This window comes from Globicephala melas, chromosome 17 (assembly GCF_963455315.2).
Source record: "Globicephala melas chromosome 17, mGloMel1.2, whole genome shotgun sequence".
NCBI classification, from domain to species: domain Eukaryota; kingdom Metazoa; phylum Chordata; class Mammalia; order Artiodactyla; family Delphinidae; genus Globicephala; species Globicephala melas.
The window spans coordinates 24506287-24528115 of record NC_083330.1 but is presented as its reverse complement, the minus strand read 5'-3'; the positions used below and the strand labels follow the sequence as shown (position 1 = coordinate 24528115).

At 39.6% G+C, this 21829-nt stretch overlaps 1 protein-coding gene across 2 annotated transcripts in view; it reads right to left on the bottom strand.

Annotated features, from left to right (window-relative positions):
- Positions 1–21772, bottom strand: part of CHMP4C (charged multivesicular body protein 4C) — a 37774-nt gene extending 16002 nt beyond the window's left edge. The window contains exon 1 of one of the 2 annotated variants that reach the window (XM_060287328.2): positions 21673–21772. In XM_060287328.2, the coding sequence (XP_060143311.1) occupies positions 21673–21739 (67 nt within the window). In that variant the 5' untranslated portion in view covers positions 21740–21772. Of the gene's footprint in view, positions 1–11323; positions 11628–21672 lie in introns of those variants that run through there. The other variant, XM_030839191.3, reaches the window with a different exon arrangement.
- Positions 21773–21829: the final 57 nt, after the last annotated feature.

Sequence of the window (21829 nt, the reverse complement as noted above, 5' to 3'; positions counted from 1 at the left end):
AGAGTGCTTAAGTGACATGCCACTCACAATTGGTTATGTCCTCTTTTTCTTTTAACTGGGAAGTCTCCTAATCGTGTTGTTTTATTCGAGAAACTTCAATGTAAGCCCCGTTCTTACTCACATACAACTCACTTCATTAATCAAACAATAGTTCTATTTATGGCAACTCATTATACTTCTCGAAAAACACAATCTGAGTAAGCATCACCATGAGCAATCCATAAATGGAATAAAAACAAAGTGTTTCTGTTCAAAGTCACAGGTTAGATTGGAAACAGCTGGGGAAATATTAGAAAATTCTAACATTCATTTATTTGTCCAGGGCCAACCCATTATGAATTTTCCCCAGGCTTCGTCATTTTTAAAAAAATATCCTTCATCCATTCATTTCAGTCACTCCACAGGTATGCACTGGAGATCCACCACATGCTTGGCACTGCAGGAGCAAAGAAATAAGGCTACAATCTCAGAGGAGGCAAAATATAAAACGGGCATTCAATCACTTATTCATCATTCAACAAGCATTTATTAAGCACCTACCATCTTACAGGAACTGTCTCCATGGATACCAACTTGTATAAGGTACATCCTTCACTTCAAGTAGCATAGGAGACATTGAGGAAAATAATAAGAGACACATACACAGCACAATGGATACACAGAGGAATGTACACACTACACTCTCTCTGGAGGGTTAGGGAAGACCTCACAGGGAAGGTAATGAAGCCAGGGTGACTGTCTACACAGATGCTCAAACACACTGCTCAGTAAGAAGCATGAATGATGAAACATATTACTTCTAGCCCCTGACCCTCTCCCCTGCTGCAAATCTCTTTACTAAATGATGTAACGTTTCTGGCTGAGAAGCCGGAGCAAATCACACCAGTTTGCCACACTAGCTGGAACTTATAAGTAAGATCACACTTTCAGAGGTCTGGTCAATATTAAATGTCATTAAAAAGGGTAAATAGCAAGCTAAAAGAAGATTACACCACAGAAATGATGTAGTGGATTATACAATGGCAAAGCATATACTTGAGAAAACAATAAAAAAGGAATGAGAGATATTCTGAGGAAAGGGCATTTGGAAGAGGAATATTGCTGGAAGCAAGCCAGTAATGTTGTACTGAATTTTGTGTTAAAAAAAAAGAAGAGTGATTGATTAATATTATGAAGTGTAAAGGATTACAAAGAGGTGGCCTTAGCCATCTGAAGAAAGATAGAAGAAGACAAGGGAAATGGAAGTTATTGTCCAACAGAAATGATGTTCCTCTCCGCATCCTAAAAAGCTCACACTTACTTTTGGAGATAAGGCAGTTCTTACTGCCAGGATGTCACCCAAGAGATTAATAGAGGAGATAAATCTGAGAGGGGAAGTTCATGACCTAAAAGTGCTATTAGGCTTGAGTTGCCAAAAAAAGAAGAAATGCTTGCATAAAAGACTCATTTTATTTATTTTTTCCTTTTTTTTAAATTAAAAAAAAATTTTATTGGAGTATAGCTGCTTTAGACTGCTGTGTCAAGTTCTGCTGTACAGCAAAGTGAATCATCCATACATGTACATATATCCCCCCTTTTTTGGATTTTCTTCCCATTTAAGTCACCACAGAGCACTGAGTATAGTTCCCTGTGTTATACAGTAGGTTCTCATTAGTTATCTATTTTACACATAGTAGTGTATATATGTCAATTCCAATCTCCCATTTCATCCCACCCACCCCGATTTCCCCATCAGTATCCATACGTTTGTTCTCTATGTCTGTGTCTCTATTTCTGTTTTGCAAATAAGATCATCTATACCATTATTCTAGATTCCACCTATATGCGTTAATATACGATATTTGTTTCTCTCTTTCTGACTTACTTCACTCTGTAAAAAAGACTCATTTTAAATATCTACCGAAATTCCTATTTTTCATAATTAATTGCTTCCAAGGTCAATTTCCAGGCAAGTAAAATTAACTTGTTATTGGAACACTATACCAATGTATTAATTAAAATCTACTTGACATTCTTTGTAAAGACCCAGTTAAGTGACCAGGCAGAATATATAACCAATTGAATGAATAAGTTTTCTACTTGCTACTAGTATTATTAGTAACCTGATAAATTGGTAACCTTTATGGGCCTGCTATTGCCTAGAATATAGAGGAAAAAGTATGAACATGAAACCAGCAAATATTAAATAGAAAAACTCAGAAAACAGCTGATTATGCTTCATTCTACAGGGTAGACATAGGTACCTATGGGTATAATTTTGTATGCTGTGTGTGTACCTTTGTGTATGTCTGTATATACGAATATGTGTATATGCATGTGTTTATATGTGCATGTGTGTATATGTATCTATATATGGATATATGTGTTATGCGTATGTGTGTGTGTGTGTGTGTGTGTAATGTGGTTCTATTTCCTACTTGTAAATAAGTATTCCTTGTTCATATGATGCACCAATAGTTCCAACTACTGTGCCCACGGCTTGTAGGTGCTCCTGAGAACCAACAAACTTTACCCCTAGAGCCCCCATTAGTTCCCACTGCTTATGATTCTATGATTATTCCCCAGAGATCCTATGACCAACAAATCTGGAGGAATACCAAAAAAAAAAATCTGGAGGAATACATAATTCTTATCCTCAAAGCAAGGTGACTATTACTAACTTAAATTTTTGAAGAAAGGTTTACTTTGACATTGGTGATGAACTCTATGTACTATTCTTTAGTTTTTCAAATGTAAGTGAGAGAAAAGCACTCAACAATTATAATAGTTTACGTAAATATAGTTTACATGAATAAAAGTTGTCAAACTGCTCAAAAAATGATAAAACATAGGTTCTTGTGTATATGATCTTTGAAATATGTGTAAATTGGCTTAACATAATCATAACTTTTTTTTCTTGCTTCAGTCAACACAGTAGAAGTTCTGAGTTAGGATAATATCTTGGTTCAAACTCCAAGGTTACACTGACTTTCCTTTTACATGAATGAAATATACAAAAAGAATGGTAATATAAATAGCACTGCTCATTGAGAAAGGCCTGTTGAACAATGTTCCTGCTACAGCAAAGAAGACACACCCGTTATGACTGTGCAGCATATAGCACTCTGTGAAAGAACCAAAAAGATTCACTAAAAATTCATGTTCAAATAGAGAATGAAATGTCCAAAATGTTTTGTCGCACAATTTTATTTCTCTAACTTCATATGTAAGCCAAATATAAAAGTGTAAACTTTATTAATTTAAGCTCACTGGTTGACATTCAATTTTAAGTTTTTAAATAACTTCTAATACAACGATTCCCAAATTTTAACAGAGAATAATCAACTTTTCCTTTCTTATACTTTAAAAATCACCACTCCTCCTTGCTTGCCATTTTGGGTTTGTTTTGTTTGAGGGTAGCAATTACACTGTTGGTATTTAAGTCACTAGACTGCTAGATTGAGAAGAGGTGTTGGAGGCTGCACAGAGCAGATGATGGGCAGGACTTTAGCTATTTCCCATTCTCTCACTGGAAATTCCCACAAGATAGAAATATTTGAGAAAAGGGCTTAGCAGTGGGCTGAGAGAGCCACTGGTCCAGGTTTAAGAGCTCTTACTGCTTTAAAGTATGACCATATAAACTTCGTACTAAGTCCTAAATATTTCCAATAAGTAATTCTCTATTAATACCACTTGTTTGAGGTAAGTAATTAAAATCTCTGGTACGAGAAAGTCAGTTACTCAGGAAATGTCTTATTATTTGCTTTATATTTATTCCAGACTCTCGTTTTGTTTTTTTTTCCTTCACCTTCTGCAAATTTTTGAGCAATTGTGTATGTGTTAGAACTTCTATAAAATTATAGTCAGAAAAAGTAGGAGAAACTAAAATTACTGGTATATGCTGTAAGTTCTGGATGTAGTTTGCTAAAGCAGAGGATTGAGAGTGTAGTTTTAAAAAATAAAACCTCAATATTATTTATATATTTTAAGTGATTGTGATAATTTTGTCCCTTAAGAGCACAAATAGATTCATGTGTACTTAAGCGTATTACAAAAATTGAATACCAAAATAGATTATTCATGCCCTTTCCAAAACTGACCCCCAAAGCAAAGCATCATAAACTTTAAAACTCAGAATCAGATGTCTTGCCTTATAGGCATAGGCTAGAGTATTATGTGTTTTGAGGTTTCTTTTTCTGTTATCTTGAAAATAAAATCTGATCTGAAATAAGTAGCCCTAAATACTGAGAAACATACTAGTAATACTAAGTACATCTGAGGACAGTTCACAGTAATCTCCTGTTGTAGTTTCTTGAAACTGCATAAATCCTATGATTTTGGCATAACCATGGTGTTAGTAGTAACTTTTCTACCTTATTCTATTTTATTGTGGCTGATTCAGTAAACTACAAAATAGCATAAATCAAGTAAAATTATATTTTTGCTGAATGTAAATATTTCCCCAAATATGGTGCTCTATTCCAGCTTTGTGGAATTTAAATGAAGAATAATAACAAATGAACGTTCCAATATTTATACTATAGCTTCAAATTCATGAAGGAAAAAAATAAACTAGATGTAAAGTTATATAACACAAGAAACGGTCCCAATTACCCTCATAGAAGAAGCTACGGGTTAGCCAAAAAGTTTGCTCAGGTCTTTCCATGCCCGAATGAACTTTTTGGCCAATCCAATATGATAGGTCAGCAAACTATCAAAATTTGTACCACAGATACTTGAAAGAATGATTCTAGAACAGATACACTCTATACTCTAGTTTCTGGGGAAGTAGAAAAGAAACCAGTGGTAACTAGAAGCTAATACGAGTTCACAAGGTGAAAATTTAGTTCAAAAACTAATCTCATGGGCTTCTTTTCTTTGGGTTACTGGATGATGACCAAAGAAAAAATATGGACCACCCACTGGCCTTCTAACTTTATACATACCAAAATCACCCAGAAAGCTATGAGTACCAGAATTCTAAACCTTATCCCAGATCTCTTGAAACAGAATCTCCTGCTGTGGCATCTTAAAAAGCTTTCCAGGTGAATCTGATGAAGTTAACACACTACCAGTTCATAAACCAGCATTGTGAACCAGAGGTGTGTGAATATAGTTTGGTTTTAGGAATGTACTTTGTAAGGTATACTGAGGCATTGTTAGGGAAAAGAGAAAAAAACTTAGAGAAATAAGATGGTGTGGGCTAGAGATAGAGGTCAGGTGTATTCATAGCTAGATGAACAACTAAACTCACTGAGTGCTGGGGTGTCAAACCGGTAATCATGCCTTAGCTGAATCTTACATGAAACATCATTGCTATCATGCAGAGGTGATCCTGGAATGAAGTCCCTAGTGATGTGTCATGAGCTTCTGTCCTTGGTTCTGTCTTATTCAATAAATTTTAATACTTGGACAACAACAAAAAAGGCAGCTGAATAAATCTGTGACTGATTCAACCAAAAGAAATGGCTCATATATAAGCCAATGAAATTGGAATTTTAAAATCTTAATTTTAAGGCAACTGAAAATAAGATGATATTGAATAGAAATACATGTAAAACATGGAATGCAAGTTTAAAATATTGTTTTTAAAAAGCGGGGGAAGGGTAAATCTGGCTGGGATTTTTAATTCTTTCCAAGTCCAGTTGTAGATCCTTGCCAGGGCTCAGAGGGGAGTGGGAGGTATTAAGAAAGCGAGAAGTTTTAAAATTACAGTTTAAGTGAATAGGGCTCCCAGGAGTGGTCCAGACATTTTAGGTCCCCCCCAACCAGGGGGTAAAGCCTGATGGGAGTTCCCGAGGTGAGGGAGGAAGTTGAGGGTGGAGGTTGAGGAAGGGTCACATTTCTATTGATCTGTCTTTTCCAGAAGAGAAATGGGCAGTTGACCTGAGAATAAGATCCAGGTATTGGATGCCCCAGGAATAAAATTCTTTTCCCTGGGCCCAGAATACACAGAGTGTGGTACAACAATTGGATAATCAGAGGCAAACAGAACACTATTGTGATGCCTGGTTGTAATTTGAATACTGGGGGACTCTGGGACCCTGCACAACGATTGTGGAGTAATAGTACCCTATACACTTCCCTAAAGAAAACTAATTCCGGTGCCTAAGATGACTTGTCAGAAGCTCTGGGAGTGTTTCTTCACAATTAACACAGCAGGAGTATCTGTGTAACACATCCGGGTATCTGAGTGATGCCAGAGGAGAGGAGGAACAAGAGAACAGAATGGGGGAGGAAGAAAGGAGAGAAGAGATAGTGCCTCCCAGTTTAACAGCCCATTAAATAATACATACAGGTTCTCAAATTGCATCAGAATCATTGAGTTATTTGTTCAAAGTTCAGGTTTCTGAACTCTACACTCAACCCTAAATTAGGATTTTTAGGGGCGTCCTTCTGAGTATACACTTTAACCAGCATCCTCCAGGGCTTCTGATGCAGCTGATCTGAGGCCCACATTTTGAGAAATTCTATTAGGAAAAGAGGTCGCCAGGTAAGTGATATCTCCCAGGGGAACTTCCATCTGGGTCCTGCAGTCTGTGCCTGTCTCCTATTACCTGAGCCATGCTTTCGCCCTCACTAGTTTGGCACTCAACCAGCTGATACCGATGTGGTTCTCTTTACCAATTTCTTCTGGTCTCCGGTGTTTGAGATTGCAGACTTCAGCTCTGTGACAACTATCATAAAAAGCCCAAAGAGATTCCAGCATTGAGCTAAACTAGTGGGACTGTGCCCACATCCCGACTCCAAGGAAGCCCCAAACTGCATCATGACTCTGAAAACAAATTCATCCTTGCCCCCAAACACCTCAGGGCTCAAAGGGAGCCAGCTATGCACACAAGACTCTCTGCCTTGAGGTCTCATTTCACCAAACAGACACCTGGCAAAGACGTTGAATGACCTCGGCTCCGAGTTGTCACTGGAATCCTGTGAAATGAAACTGAGGAGGGATTTTGGTCAAATTCACTTCCTCTCTGTCTCAACCTCTCACCTCTGTAAGTCCAATTCCCAACAGCCTGAGGCCTAGTGATAACTCCAGCCTGGATCCACCCCTTTTCACATAGTTACATATTTGGAGTTCTTGTTCTGCCTGGGAAAATGTAAGCAACAGGGCCACCACAAGAGTGAGGGGAGAGAGTAGAGCGGTACCGAGGGGGAAGACGTCAAGGGCCACTCACTCTCTGACTGACCTGCCCTGGTGAGCAAACCTCAGCACGGGAAGCGGTAACTGAGGAAGTGACAGAGGTGGGGTTGCAGAACAGGAGACTCAGGCAAGTGACTGCTGTCCTCAACTATGTGAAAGGTCTTCACATGACAGGTGGAGTAGATTTATTCCGTGTTATTCCAGAAGACAAATTGGAGCCAGTATGTGGACCTTACTAGGAAACTGACGTCAGCTTTAAAAAAAAAAAAAATGCTATGTTATCACAAAGGGTGATATATATAAAGTGCTGAATGGAGGGCTTGACACAGTAATGTCGTTAATCATCAAACCTTTGAGGATCAACTTTATCACCACCATTATGCAGATGAAGAGACTGAGACTCAGGCCAAGTAAATGGTCTAAAGTCACACCGTTTCTAAGTGTCAGGACAGGGCCAGGAATCAAACCCAGGGCTATCTGCTTTGAAGCCCAGGCTCTTGACTACAACACTAAGTTACTTTCTATCAGATATTTACACATTGATGAAAACTGAAGAGGGATATTACACTTAAGCAAATCCCTGTGACCATCTCTTAATGATTTTATTAAAAAAAAAAAAACTCATAAGGGAGGTTAGAACAGTGACCTCTAAAATGTTCCACCAACTAGTGTGGCAGGAGGGAGTTGCAATGTACTAAAATGTTGATACCTTCAGCTCCTGAGGCCTCCAGCCTGGGGTGTCCAGAGTCCTTGAGCTGCTGGTCCTTGGTTATCCCAGTGACACATACAAACATTATCGGTGCCCATGGGTGCCATGATATGAAAAGAGTTAGGAAGCACTTCAAGACTAAGAGACCTTGTATTTCTACCCCACTAACATTACCATGGATTTAGTTTTCTCATCCTTGACCCTGGCTACAGGGCAGAATCACCTGGGGGCACCTTTAAAAAATATTGATGTCCAAACCCCACCCCAGCCAATTAGATTAGAATCTATGCGGGCAGGATCCCGCAGGCATCAAGGTGACTTTCACATACAGCCAGGACTGAAAACTGCTCTAGATGACAGTGCTCAGCAAAAATAGAAAAAAATTACGTGACGTATAAAAAATTCTGCTTTTCCACAAAGCAGATTACTAGCTTATATAAAGCAGGAGTTCTATCATAGTAATCTGAATAAACTGCACTAAAGAATGCCTGCTCTTCTCAAGTTTTTAACCAAATTATAGATCTTGCTTCAATTGTTCCTCTTTTAGATCAACAGAGCCTTGATATCATGGCTGTTGCAAAACCAGTTTGGTGGTGCCCACTCAGGCTCTTTTTGGTAGATTATGGTAATTGCCAAAGAGGTTTGAAGTAAGAATTAGCTACCACTGCACAGCCTTGCTACAAGTTGCAATGAAAGCAAGTTTCAGACTCAGATCTGCAGATACATTTATTAAGCAAACATACATTGGCCAAGCAGGCAAAAAACAGTTTCTCAACCTGTTCATGAGCTCACTGAAGTTCCAGCTCTATGTCCTTTTAGTCTAATACATCTTATACGAAAGGCTCACTGAACACAGACAGCGACCTTCCCTGGCAGGGTGCTGTGCTCTGTGGGAGTTCAGACATCCACCTGAACCAAGGACTGGACACTACACTGATTTGATCAAGTCCCGGCTACCATCCTAACGTTGTTAGTTATACACCTAGTACATTCTTAACGCCTGTTCTTACGTGGGGAGCAAGGAAGTATCTCTAAACTATCTCAGCCAAACCACAGGTTTAGAATACCCACAATTTCACCAGGGAGATCCCATTTCTAACATTTATTATGCTAATTTAAGAGTTACTCATTTTACCAATAAAATCCATATTTGACATTGAGAATGCTAACTGTCAAAACTTCTGTTGTAGAGAACTAGATCACGGAAGAATTTGTACTGGCTGGGAGTATGGCCCTTTCTGATATGATACTAGATGGCCACTCAACTAGCATTCTTGACAGCATGTTAGCTGACTAACCGCCTCTAGAAGTAAAACTTTAACTGCACATACATATGTCACTTTGATTAACAGGTAAATTACGGCCATTCTGACACTGACATTGTGTAGCACAAGATCCATTTAGTACTAAGTATATTTGGCCTTATTATGTGTGTGAAAATATTTCTTGGGGGCTAACGGAAAACAGTAACCATATGTATATGAAGTTATTTGGAAGATGCTGATATTGACAGCGTTTCGAATGCATGGCCTGTGATTGGATTCTTTCCATAGTTTAGATTACAGATGGCCTCATGCTAACCAGACTCTTCCTACTTCCAGGGCCACTGTAGAATCAGGCTTGGGCTAACTCCAATGAAGTTCCCATGGATAAATGATGAAAAAGAAATAGCTTTTCTGAAACCAATTGATTATTTGCACTTGATACATCTCTAGCTACTCTGATTTAAGGAAGTTAGATTGATGTTCCTGATTGTGTTGCCTTTATTTATTTTTTTTTGGTGTCTTTATAAAGTCTACTTGTAGACACTTTATTTAGTGCATTGCCAACTCAAGAACGTTATATTATTTTACATTCTTTTCTTTTGAAAGCAAATCTATATTTCTACCACTTCATAGAAGCAGACGTTTCATTTTTCAGATTTTTTTAAGCCAGTATTTACTGAGCAACCACTGTAGATAAAGCTACGTACAGATCCAAGTGGATAACAAATCAAAAAAAAAACACAAAAAAAACCTTTGACAGAGTACCTTGATGGGTACTCTAAGCAAATGGCAGAGTACCCATCAAACTGAAGAGGAAGGGCCCAGGAACAGAACAACAAATGGCTTTTTAGCAAGTCATATTGGCGTAGTCTCTCTGTAGAAATTGCCATTTAATAACATCCCAAAATATTTCAGACACGAAGTAAAAATAGAAACCAGCACTTAACTCTAAAACAGCCTATAATGTGGACAAGAGTTACATGCAAGAGCAGAGGAAAATGAAACTTGGCCTTTTTGTTGTTGGTAGTAAATGGGCACAAATGTCATTTTTATGGAAAGAGCAGGATTTTCAAGGTCGACTCCAGGAGACATGATTCCTTTCCTGTGTTAAACAATAGCAGGGTCATTTAGGGCAAACTAAATCTTCCCAAGGCTTCATTATGACTCAAGAAGCCCAACTTGAGGATGCAAGTTCAGGGTTTGGTGGTGAGCAGAGTCCTAAATTGCCACTTCTATTTCTGGGTCTGTCACTGAACTTGTGTTACAAGAGCAAATCACTTCAACTTCTTGCTGGGTTTTTATATGTGCCACGGGTGTTGTTTAGATCTATTCTCTATAGAGAGAGCCATACACTGAAGAAACCAATTAGCTCTGGCAAAGAACAAAAGGTTCAAGGTGCAAGGGGATCACCAAGAATCATTACTGACTTAAAGTCCTTTCCGCGTGGCAAAAGCCAGTGATAGAATTAATATTTAATTCTCCGACATTACTTTTTTGGTATAATAGCTCAACTGCACAACAGCCAACTAAAGTCTTCAACAGCTGAGGAAAAGGGAAACCAGAACATACTAGAATATACTTCAATGGAGATTTACAAGCAAGTTAAAATGTGCGATTCAAAATACAAACACACGGCAGAAAAATTGATATTTAGCATTGAAATCAGCAGGACTGGACCAGGGTGAGACAAGCCAGGAGTAAAATTTAAGGGGGTACCCAAAAAAGCAATAATCAAGATAAATAATATTTCAATGCAATATTTGTGAAATTCAAAATTAATACCAAAAAAAATCCACGATGAACAAAACATCACATTTCAGAACAAATTTGAAATAAAGAAGGGCTGTGCAGAACACATAAGGGCCAGCTGCAACAGAAAAGAATCAATAATACCAATCCTGTTTTTATTTTAAATATTGATATTTTGTTCATTATGGATGCTTTTGTATCAACTTTGAGTTTTTAAAATATTGCATAAAAATATTGTTCATCTTGATTCCTGAGATGTGTGATGCCTCCTTACATTTTGCCCTCTAGGATTGTGCTTTGCTCAGCTCTCTCTAACTCCGGGCCCCTGGGGGGTCATTACCAGTTTCTAGAAAGGCCATGGGAGCACACCTGGTGGCCTGGGGGACAGGTGCTGTGGGCCAGACCGGACTGTCCCCAAGGAAACGTCTGGAGGTAGGAGGGGGAGAGTTCACGCCTGGGGCCAGACCCCGAGCCTACCTCGTTTATTCTTCGTGCCGTGCTTCTTGGCCAGGCTGAGCTCTCTCTGGATTCGATTTTCCAGGTACTCTTGTTTCTTGCTCAGCATCTCTTCTGTCTCCCGAAGTCGAACCAGGGCTTCCTGGGAGCTGGGAGCAGCTCGGCTCTTGGAAGAGCCTCCCCCTTTAAAGAACTTGCCCAACTTGCTCATGGTTGTGGAGTTGAAGGGTGAGAGCGGTCCCGGGAGCGTCCCAGGGCTCCCCGGGGCCGCGCCTGGGGAACAGGTGAGCGCGATCGGGCTCGGGTCTCGGAGGCCCAGACCCGGGAAGGCGGCGATCCTGGGAATCAACACGTCGTCGGGCTTGCCCAGGTGACACCCTCTCCTGGGCATTTCCTGGCCGCCGGCTGGGCCCCGCCCCGTCGCGCGGCAGGGGCGGGGAGGGCACCGGAGTCGGACGTGGCCGACCGGCGCCACCCGGCCCCCGGGGAGTTCAGGCGGAGAAAAGAGTTGAAAAGAGCGACGGGACTGCAGCCGAGTTGCTCTTTTATCTACGCTGGGCACGCACCCGGGGGTGAAGGACTAGTTTGTGCATGGCTCAGAGAAAAGCAAACCACTCTTCCAAGGGTCTTGGGCGGGGCATGAAAGCCTGTGTATAATAAGTGCGCTTTGCTGCCCTGGATGAACAAGATGCATAATTCCACATGTGTTTTTGTTTGTGATCGTGTGAGCACAGTGTCAGGTCTCTGTCCTTGGGAATAAGAATATTCAGGCGCGTTCATCTAGGTGTGCATGGTGTGTGTAGGAGTGTGGAGGGCAGCGGCTTGCAGGACATTTGTCTGCCACTGTGATGCAGGTGTGTGGGCAAGTAACTCATTCTCAGGACGGCTGGTCTGACTGGGCTCGTTGCCGCAGGTGTAGAATCTGGGCAGGTTGATGTGTGCCTGGCTGCCAGTTGGCATGGGTGGATTCTAGATCATCCTTACATGGCTTGAGGTGACGAAAGACGGTGGTCATCTCTTTCCCTAATGTGAGGACTTCTGAGTGTGTTGATGGCTGCATTCAGTTCTGTAACTAGGCATCTGAAGCTTTCAGTATGATTGCTAGTGTACCAAAGCCTTTAATGGGGCGCCTGTGTTTGGATCTATGTCAAATACATTTACAGAGACACCTACGTAACAAAAAGGAGACAACGTCTTGGGAAAAAGCAGCATTGTTTTGTTCATTCTCACTATCTCAGTCCCATCTAGTAGAGCTGTAACCAAAGAGTTTGGTTAAGATAAAGGGACCACAATAAGTAATGATTATGGATGATGCAATTCAACTGAAAACCTGTACAGAGCACGCTGCGAAAAAGGGGAATATGGGATTGAGTCTGTGTTCTAGTTTTCCAAGGCTAGGATGTACTCCACATAATACAGCCCTATTTGAGCAGCGTTACTCACCGTCATCAGAACCTATTTGTGATCATTAGCTAACTAACCACTGATTGTTAAAGGGGGAAAAAGCATCCATTACTATGACAGATACAGCTTGCTACTCAAGATCAATAACCCAATTTCATCTGCCATCATATTTACCCAGAAGCATCAGGTTGATGCTTCCTACAATTTTATCCAACATGGGTAGAGCTAATGACAAAGAAATTGAATATTTTTATAGGAGGCTTACTGGTCTATATCTTACACACAGACATGGGAACTTATCATTTCCCAATAACTATAGCCAGCCACCTCTTACCATTTCCTGCCTGGCCATCCAAAGCACTTATGGCCTGTAACACATATTTTGCTCTAATCTTGTATATAGTACACTATAATAAGGATTATATTTTGTTATTATCTAAATATTTCATGAATCTGTTTTGGAACTTATTTTCATGCTTAGATTTAAAACCCGTTGAGAGTGGAGAAGTAGCACATATTCTGCTGGTCAGTTTAACCAACCTTTACTAAGAGTATTCTATACATAAGGTTCTGGGAATGCAAGTGTATTCTGCCCTCTAGGAGCTTACCTTATCGTGATAGTAGTAACAGATGCCATATTTTGAGCACCTATTATATGGCAAGCACACTACATGCATTATTAATAATCTCTACATCAACCACACAAGATAGGTATTGCTGTTTCTCTTTGACAGATGAAGAACCCATGGCTCAACTGGTAACTTAGCCAAGCTCACACAGGCAGTCAAAGTGTAAGAGATCTTTCTGTTTTAAAGCTTCTGGTCTTTCTACTGTTTACATGACCTTTCCCTCCTGAGTAGTTTGGTCCAGAGGAGAAACTCATAAAGTATTTATTTCATTAAATAACATGGGGGGTAAAGAGGCTGGTATGAGGCATCAGCTTTAAGGGATCCTACAAGCATTACTGAATTCATGGAGGAGTATGTTTAAATAAGAATCTGTCCGGTATAGAAAAACATTCCCTCTGGTTCACTAACCACTATTTTTTTGTTGAGAGAACATTGAACAAGTGGAACAAAGGGACTGAAATTTATAATGAGGAGTTGCTTGACCATCCATCTGTCCATGTTTTTATCCAACAGCTATTTATGGAGCATGTCTCTGTTCCAGGCATTTTGCTAGATGTTGGGGAGGTGATTAAAAACAAGATAAGGACATTTTACAGTTTAGAAAAGAAGACGGGAGCTAAGCAAATTATCTCACAAATAATGGACTTTATAAGTTAAAGTTCTAATAAGTGCTATGGAGAACTTAGACATACAGAGACATGTAAGAACAAGTCGTAGAGAAAGCTGATCTTGCCCTAGGGGTCAAAAATGGTGGCTTGAAAAAGTGACATTTAAGCTGGAATTTGAATGATGAATAGAGGGTACCTAGGTATAGAGAAGGGAAATTGGTATTCCAGGGTAAGTAATCATTCATTCATTCATTTATTCATTCATTATGATTTTTTTCTGAATGCATACTATATACCCAGCACAGTTCTAGATGCTAGAGATTCAGCAGTGAGGAAAGAGAAACTAAAATCCATGCATTTTTTGGAGGCTACTTTCTAGTTAGGGAATGACAGACAAATAATTAAGAAAGTAATGTACTATATGGAAAAAATAAAGCAGGTAGTGTTAGAGAATGAACATTTTAGACAGTGTGTGCAAAAATCTCAAGTCTGAAGTATTAAGGTTTGAAAGAAGACCAGGGTATCTGGAGACAGAAGAGCAGAGTGCTGTGAGGTTGTCTTTAAAAGTAGTCTGAGTCCAGATCACATAGGGGCCACATGACATGCTAAGGATCTTGTAGAGCAAATGATAATCAATAGGAAATTAGAACAAAGGAGTTAATCATTAATTTATAATTCAATGGAAAATCTGTTCTACTCAATTTGATGTGTAGCACTTTCAAAAACACATGTGGTGTGCAAAGCAAGCTACCTTTGAATTAAAAATAATTCCCTTCCATTAATATATAATCTCAATAGGGAAAAGATAATACTTGCAAACAAGCACACCATCCAAATATATATTAGTGTTTAATCCAGCAGTGGGATATAGAGAATAAATGTTTAAATCAATGATATAGAAGCTGAAAATAACACATTAATCTTCATTCAATACTCATCTTACAAATGTGGTTTCATAAAGAGTTCTCAGCATCTAGTGTATTTTTCATTTTCTAACCTCAATTGATCTCAGTTAATAAGGAAGTTGTTGTTCAAAAGAATGATCTTGTTCAGGATGATTTACCATGGTTAAGATGGCAAAGGAAATTGGAAATTTAAAGATCTGTTAAAAAGACCTAGATGTCAGGCTAATTGACACATTTTGGTTACCCCTTGAAATTACATCTATTTTTAGAATGCCAGATGAACTGTCCAAAAAAGAAGAATTACCCTTTAAACATACTGCAGAATCATCATCAAATAGTTATTTATTAAACAGCTCAACAAGCATGTACACATTCTTTCCATCAGCAGGTTTTTTGTTTGTTTCTTAGAACCAAATATTCATTGTATATAACACTCAATCACAATAATGACTACAAAAGTAGCCATTATGGAAAACAATAATTTTGCAAAAATAAAAGTTTTGTTACCCTAATTCATAATGAAGGTCTCTGGTACCCGTGACTGAGTTTTGCCTGCATAGCTCTTTATCCATGTTTTCTCAAATCTCTGTCCATCCCTGATTAGAAAGAAATTAAAGAATTTAAGGGTTATCAGATTTGGCTGTAAAGTGTTTTCTACACCAGTCACTTAATGTATATAAAAGGAGATGTAACCCGTTTACCTCAACACCATCCTTACTGCATAGCCTTCCCAAAGTTGATTCTTAACGTCTTCATTTACCTCCAGAACTTCATTATACCCGAGTGCACTCAGGTGAGATTTTGTACTTAATGGAGGAACATATAAATTATCTCCAATCCAGCTCCTTTCCCTCTCAGGTGATAACTGTAGCCTTCCTTTCACCCAAGCCCAAAACCTTGGAGACATCCCTGACACCTCTCTTCTCTCACCCCACATCCAATCCATCAGCAAGCCCCACGTACAAAAACATGGCCACTCGCCACCACCAACCCTGCTAACACGCTGCTCTGAGCCACTCTTAATCTCTCAGTTAAATACTGCAGTAGACCTCTGACTGACCTCCCTATGATCACCTTGACCTTGCTGCTGTCTCCCTACACAGCAGCCAGAGTGAGCCTGGCTCAGAACCTTCCATTGACTTCCCACCTCACTCCAATAAAAAGACAAGATCTTCACAAATATCAAGCTCTGATATGAAGTGCTGCCAACCACACCTTCACTTCACCAGTGCCTCCATGTCCACACATCCTACCGTAACTGAAAATGGGGTCTGGCCACTCTCCCCTCAAAAGCCAATAAAGAGGCAATGTTGGTCTGCTTTATTTTGGATGCCGGCAACTGGGCGGAGGGCGGACTCCTGTCCAAAGGCTGACTTCCCCCCACTGACAATCAGGGGGTAAGAGCTTTTATAGGTGAAGGGAGGGGGCTACATGCAGAAACAGCACAGTCAGCTCTGACAGTCATTTTGAAATTGGTCATCAGGGGTCTGACCAGCGTCATCTTGTTTTAAGTACAGTTAATCTTCAGTTCCAGGGTTGGTTTGTTTCCATTTCTTTTTTTTTTTTTTTTTGGCACAGGCCTCTCACTGTCGTGGTCTCTCTTGTTGCGGAGCACAGGCTCCAGACATTCAGGCTCAGTAGTTGTGGCTCACGGACCCAGCCGCTCCGCGGCATGCGGGATCTTCCCAGACCAGGGCTTGAACCCATGTCCCCCACATTGGCAGGCAGACTCCCAACCACTGCGCCACCAGGGAAGCCCTGTTTCCATTTCTTGAAGGCAGTTCTCGGAATTGTGGCAGCTGATGTAATGGACATAGTCTGGTCATCATGTAGTTAACTTCTCCACCTGATGAGGGTTTCAATATTTGTAAGATAGCTCAAAGGATAGGGCTCAGAATATTATGTATAGCCCTGAGGAGGAACTAAAAGTCCTTGAATTTGCTTAATGACTAAAGTATTATTATTTGGTCTCCTTCGGCTGTTTTCCTTTGTTTCCATATTTTCTCACTTCTCTGATTAAACTTATTCTTTGGCTAAAGTTTTTTCCACAGACAAAAGGCAGGCAGAGGACATGGGGAGCAAGGACCATAGCGTCCTGCTCTGTTTCACTACCATTCCCCCCAGTCCAGTCTGCTCCAGCCACACTGTTCTTCCCACTCCAGCTAGAATGCAGCAGGCTCACTCTCACTGAAAAGCCTTTGCACTGGCTGCTCTGCCCAGAAACCGGACATCCATTTTGTTCACTCCTTCACCTTTTTTAGGACTTTATTTAAGTATCACTTTCTCACCCCACTCTGTTTAAAATTGCAACCCTCTCCCCTCACCCTCCTACTCCTATAGAACCCTTATTCCCTTTCCCAACTTTATTTTTCTTCATAGCATTTACCACCATCTATCATGTGCTATCTTGGTCTTGTTATTCTGTCTATGTCTCTTGCCCCTCCCCACTAGAAGGCTCCCCATGAGAAATGAGATTTTTATTTATTTTACTCACCATTATATTCCCAGTTCCTAGAACAGACTCTAGCACATCGTAGGCACTCTATCAATATTTGTTGAATAAATGAATGAATGAAGAAATACAACATAAGTGATAAAATATTCAAATGATGATATAAAATACGAAAATATTTGGAAATGCATTTCCTAGATCTAGTCATCTTTGTCATGATTCTGATACAGAAGAGACACTATACTTCTAAGTTTTAAGTCTGAAACCAGTTTGCAAAGGTTCTCAAAAAATCTCTGGCTGTCTTACCAGGGCAAAGGAAAAAACTTTGGACAGATGTTGCACCCAGCACTTTAGAAGGAAGAAATCACTTTCTCATATTAAAAATGTACTCTCTAGAAACGAATTCATATTTTAAAATATTTGATTCCTTTTCATTGGTGAGAATTTCAAGGAGCCGTGCTAATAGTAGCTGTTATTGCACATCCAAAAATCTTTTATAGTTAATTAATTATATGTGAATACCCAATTTGTCCCAAAACACAATTGAAGACATCATTTCAAAATACTTTTATGTATGTTTATCAGGACAACTAAAATTATTTTTCTAAAGAATAATTGCCTGTGGAAACTCCTGAGACAAACCGTTGCTAAAACAGATGATACTTTCCAAAACGCAGACATGTAATGCACAAACATACACACACAGATGCACACATTGGCTGTTATAATAATAGTGGGGATGGTAGCTTTGATGATGGGTTTTTCTTTGTTCACACCCTTCCTCAACTCTACTGATTAAGCCCTAAACATTATAAAGGCTCTGAGTTTCACATAACACTGTTTTTTGTTCTTCACAATTCTGTTGCCTTCCTTTAAATGTGCCCAAGATTGCCTCTTTCACACTTGAAGTGCGGTACTCAGAACCAAGCACAGTATCCCAGGTGTTTTTGACCAGTCAAGCAGAGTGAAACAAGCTACCACATCCATGTTCCTTGTTCTGAAGGTTCTATTTTTATTAATACTGATTAAGATTATAAAGCTTCTGGTGCAGCTGAATGTCAATGTAGACTTGTTCATTCATTGATTCAGTGGACAGATATTTTTTGAGGCCTTACCATGTGTCAAGCACTGAACAATTCTAGGAAATATAAGAATGTATATTGGGGTAGGTAGAATAATTCCCCCCTCAAAGTTGTTCACATCCTAAACCCTGAAACCTGTAACTATGTCACCTTGTATGGCCAAAGGGACTTTGCAAGTGTTAGTAGTTAAGGATCTTGAGATGGGGAGAGTATCCTGAAATATCCAGGAGGGTCCAATGTAATCACAAGTGTCCTTAACAGAGGAAGGGCATAAGGGTCAGAGTAAGAGAAGGGAGAAGTGGAGAAGGACAGGAAAAGAGAGATATTTGAGGAGGACACATTGCTGGCCTTGAAGAAGGAGGAAAGCATCACACAGGGAGGCAGGAGGTGAGTAATTTTTTTATAAGCCATTCAATGAAATGGGGATAATAATGGCATATATCTTAAAGTGTTGTGAAGATTAAATGATTCGTTTAAGTGCTTGGTACATAATAAAATAATCAAGAAATTTTAGCTGTTATTGTTAAGTTTGAATTTAGAATATTCAAGATTTGATTTCAAATATGGTATGCAAGATAAATTGATATTCAGGGTTATAACAAATTTACAGAAAGGTACATAAACATATAGAGACAGATTAACAAAGAGTTATACAGTGAATATCTATATAACCACAACCCAGGTCCCTGTTCTCATAGAGCTTACAGTTTAGAGGGAGAGAGAAACATTAATCAAATAATCATACAAACAAGTAGAAAATCGAGTCTGGGACAAATGCCTTGAAGGAGATACAAAGTGAATGTCATAATAGCAGGATTTGTCCTAGTCAGGAAGAACAAAGAAGAATTTCCTGAGGAAAAGATACTTGAGTCGACAGCTAAAAAAATAAAGCAGAACTTAACCAGATCGAATGGGAAAGGGAAGAGCATGCCAAATAGAAAGAACAGCAGTTGTGAAGTGATGGAGGCTCCGAGGAGCACCCATTATGAAGAGGCCTTTGAAAGATAAAGAGTGAGAGAAAGTTGGGTTGAGTCAAGATTTGAAAGACTTTAAATGCCAAGCAGAGTCATTCCTTCCTAGACCATGTGAGCTCCTTGAGGTTGGGTCTCAGTCGATTCTGTATCAAACCTAGAATAATATCTGATATATAATACATGCTCAAAAGACTTGCTAAACTGACTTGAGTGCAGAATTTATTTTGTAGCTAATAGAAGCCACTGAAGATTTTTTTGGTCAGGTAAATTATAATCTTGCCTGGTTAGTGCTAGTAAGAAAAGTATGTAGCAGGTGCTACTTTAGCACGTGGCTGATGTCCTGGAGGACTGAATTTTGTCTGTGCATTCTGAAGGCTTTCCCAGGTGAAAGGTTAACAGAATTACACTCTGAAGGTGGAATAAGAGTGAAACCCGTTTGCTAAACTGATCCAATGACAAGAATGAATGTGAGGGCACTTGTTAAAAACATAGCTTCCCAGGATCCATCCCAGACCCTCTAAATCAGACCCAGGGAAGATGTAAGTAGCTGTATTTATTAACAAGCACTTTACCTGATTGTTATTCTCAAGAAAGTTTGGAAAACTCTGGTATATAAAACATTCAAAGGAAAAGGAAAGGCATGTGCCAAAGCATGAACATCTGAAAAAGCCAGAGGTATTTTATGGAAATGATTGGGAAGTAGGGAGATAAGGGGAAGCAGTTATTGCTGAGGCTGGAAACTGTGACGAGCTTTACCAGTTAAGTTTGTCCCAACTAAGCTAAAAAATCTTGTGAATAATGGAGACCCAATGGAAGATCTTAGGGCAAGGAAGTTAGTTTTTTGGGAGGAAATTACTCAAGAAATTGAAGAGTACAGGTTTGAGAGACATTTCTGAGACATAATTGAGAGCGTTTAATGGCTACTTCCATGAGAGAAGTAAGAAAGGAGAGGTGGAAAATGAATCCAAGATTTCTAATGTGGCAGACTTCCCTTGTTAGAGAAGGGATGGTATGGTAAGAAAGCATTCCAGTTTAGAATTAGAAACATGGAACTAGAAACCTCCAGTTTGGGAGCAAGTTCTCAGGGCAGAGAATATGGTTATGGGATCATTGGAACCATGGGAATTTCATTTGAATGAGGATGCAAATTGATAAATGGACCAAGCACAAAATTACAGGGAAACAGGCATGTTTAAGTAGCACCTAGAGGAGAAATCAGCAAAGGAGACTAAACAGAGATGGAAGAGTTAGCAACTGTGATCTTGGCTATCTGAATCATTTAATGCTTCCTATACTCCCAAGCTAGTGAACTGAAAAAACATTTCCATTAAGATTGGACTCATAAATAAATATTTGCCACCTATCTAGAACATTTTAACAGTAAAATTCTAGAAAACCTGCCATTGGTTGATCCAATCATCTAAAAGAAACATACAAAATCTAGATAAGTCACTGATTCTTAAATTCAAGAACACCAGAAGTCTTTGATACTTGGATTTTAGTCCTGGCTCTTCCACTAATTTGGGCAAATTATTTAACTTCTATGAACCTGTCTTCTCATCTTCAAAAAAAAAAAAAAAAAAGGCTGGGATAGCTAGATTTCTTCTGTTACTTCCAGTTCTAAAATCTAAATTTTCTCCAGAGACCCAAGCAAAGTCTGAGATGAAAATTTTAAATAGATTTATTCAAGAGCAAATCTTGAAGTAAGGATACCTATTTCCCAACCCCACCCTTCCCTCTTCCTCAATGAATATTGATCGGGAAATATTTAAATTTATATAGGAGGCACTGGATATTTTTACAATTCCTCTCAGTACAGCTTTGATTGTCACTCATCCACTCTGAGTCGTGTCTAGTGTCACCTAAGTGGAATGGCATCCATTTGCACCCCACCTAGAAGAGTCTCTCCTTTCTCAGTATCTTTGGAGTGGCTTGTCAAGCACATGAAGCTCCCTACCTCCCTACATCCCAATGGAATCACCACAAGCTTTCTTCAGGACGTGTGTTAAATCAGTCTGTGCTCTCAACTGAGGGACCCTATGCGGCTCAGTGCACACTCAGGACTTCAAGAGCTAGAGACTTTTTTTTCCTACTAGATTGTAGAAAGTAAGGGCAGGGCAGAAAAAGAAACGTCTACTTTTTAAAAACCCTGACTCCTTTGCAAGGAGCATTTATATAATCAAGTAACACTGGTGTAGGACGAGTGAGGAATTGAACCAGGGTCGGTCTATTTCACTTGATTCCTTCAAATACTTGTGCCAAACTGTGCTTCCTAGAGTTATGGAGTTATGTTAATTCAAAAAAAAAAAAACAAACCCTTGCGAGGCCGTCCGGGACTCCGATTGCAGCACGGAGGAGGGAACGCACGCACGCAATCTTCCATAAAGGCAGTTGGATATTTTCCTAAGGACTGGGCGACAGGACTTCCGCCCGAGGGAAAACCGAACAGAGAAACCACCTTTTCCTCCTGCCG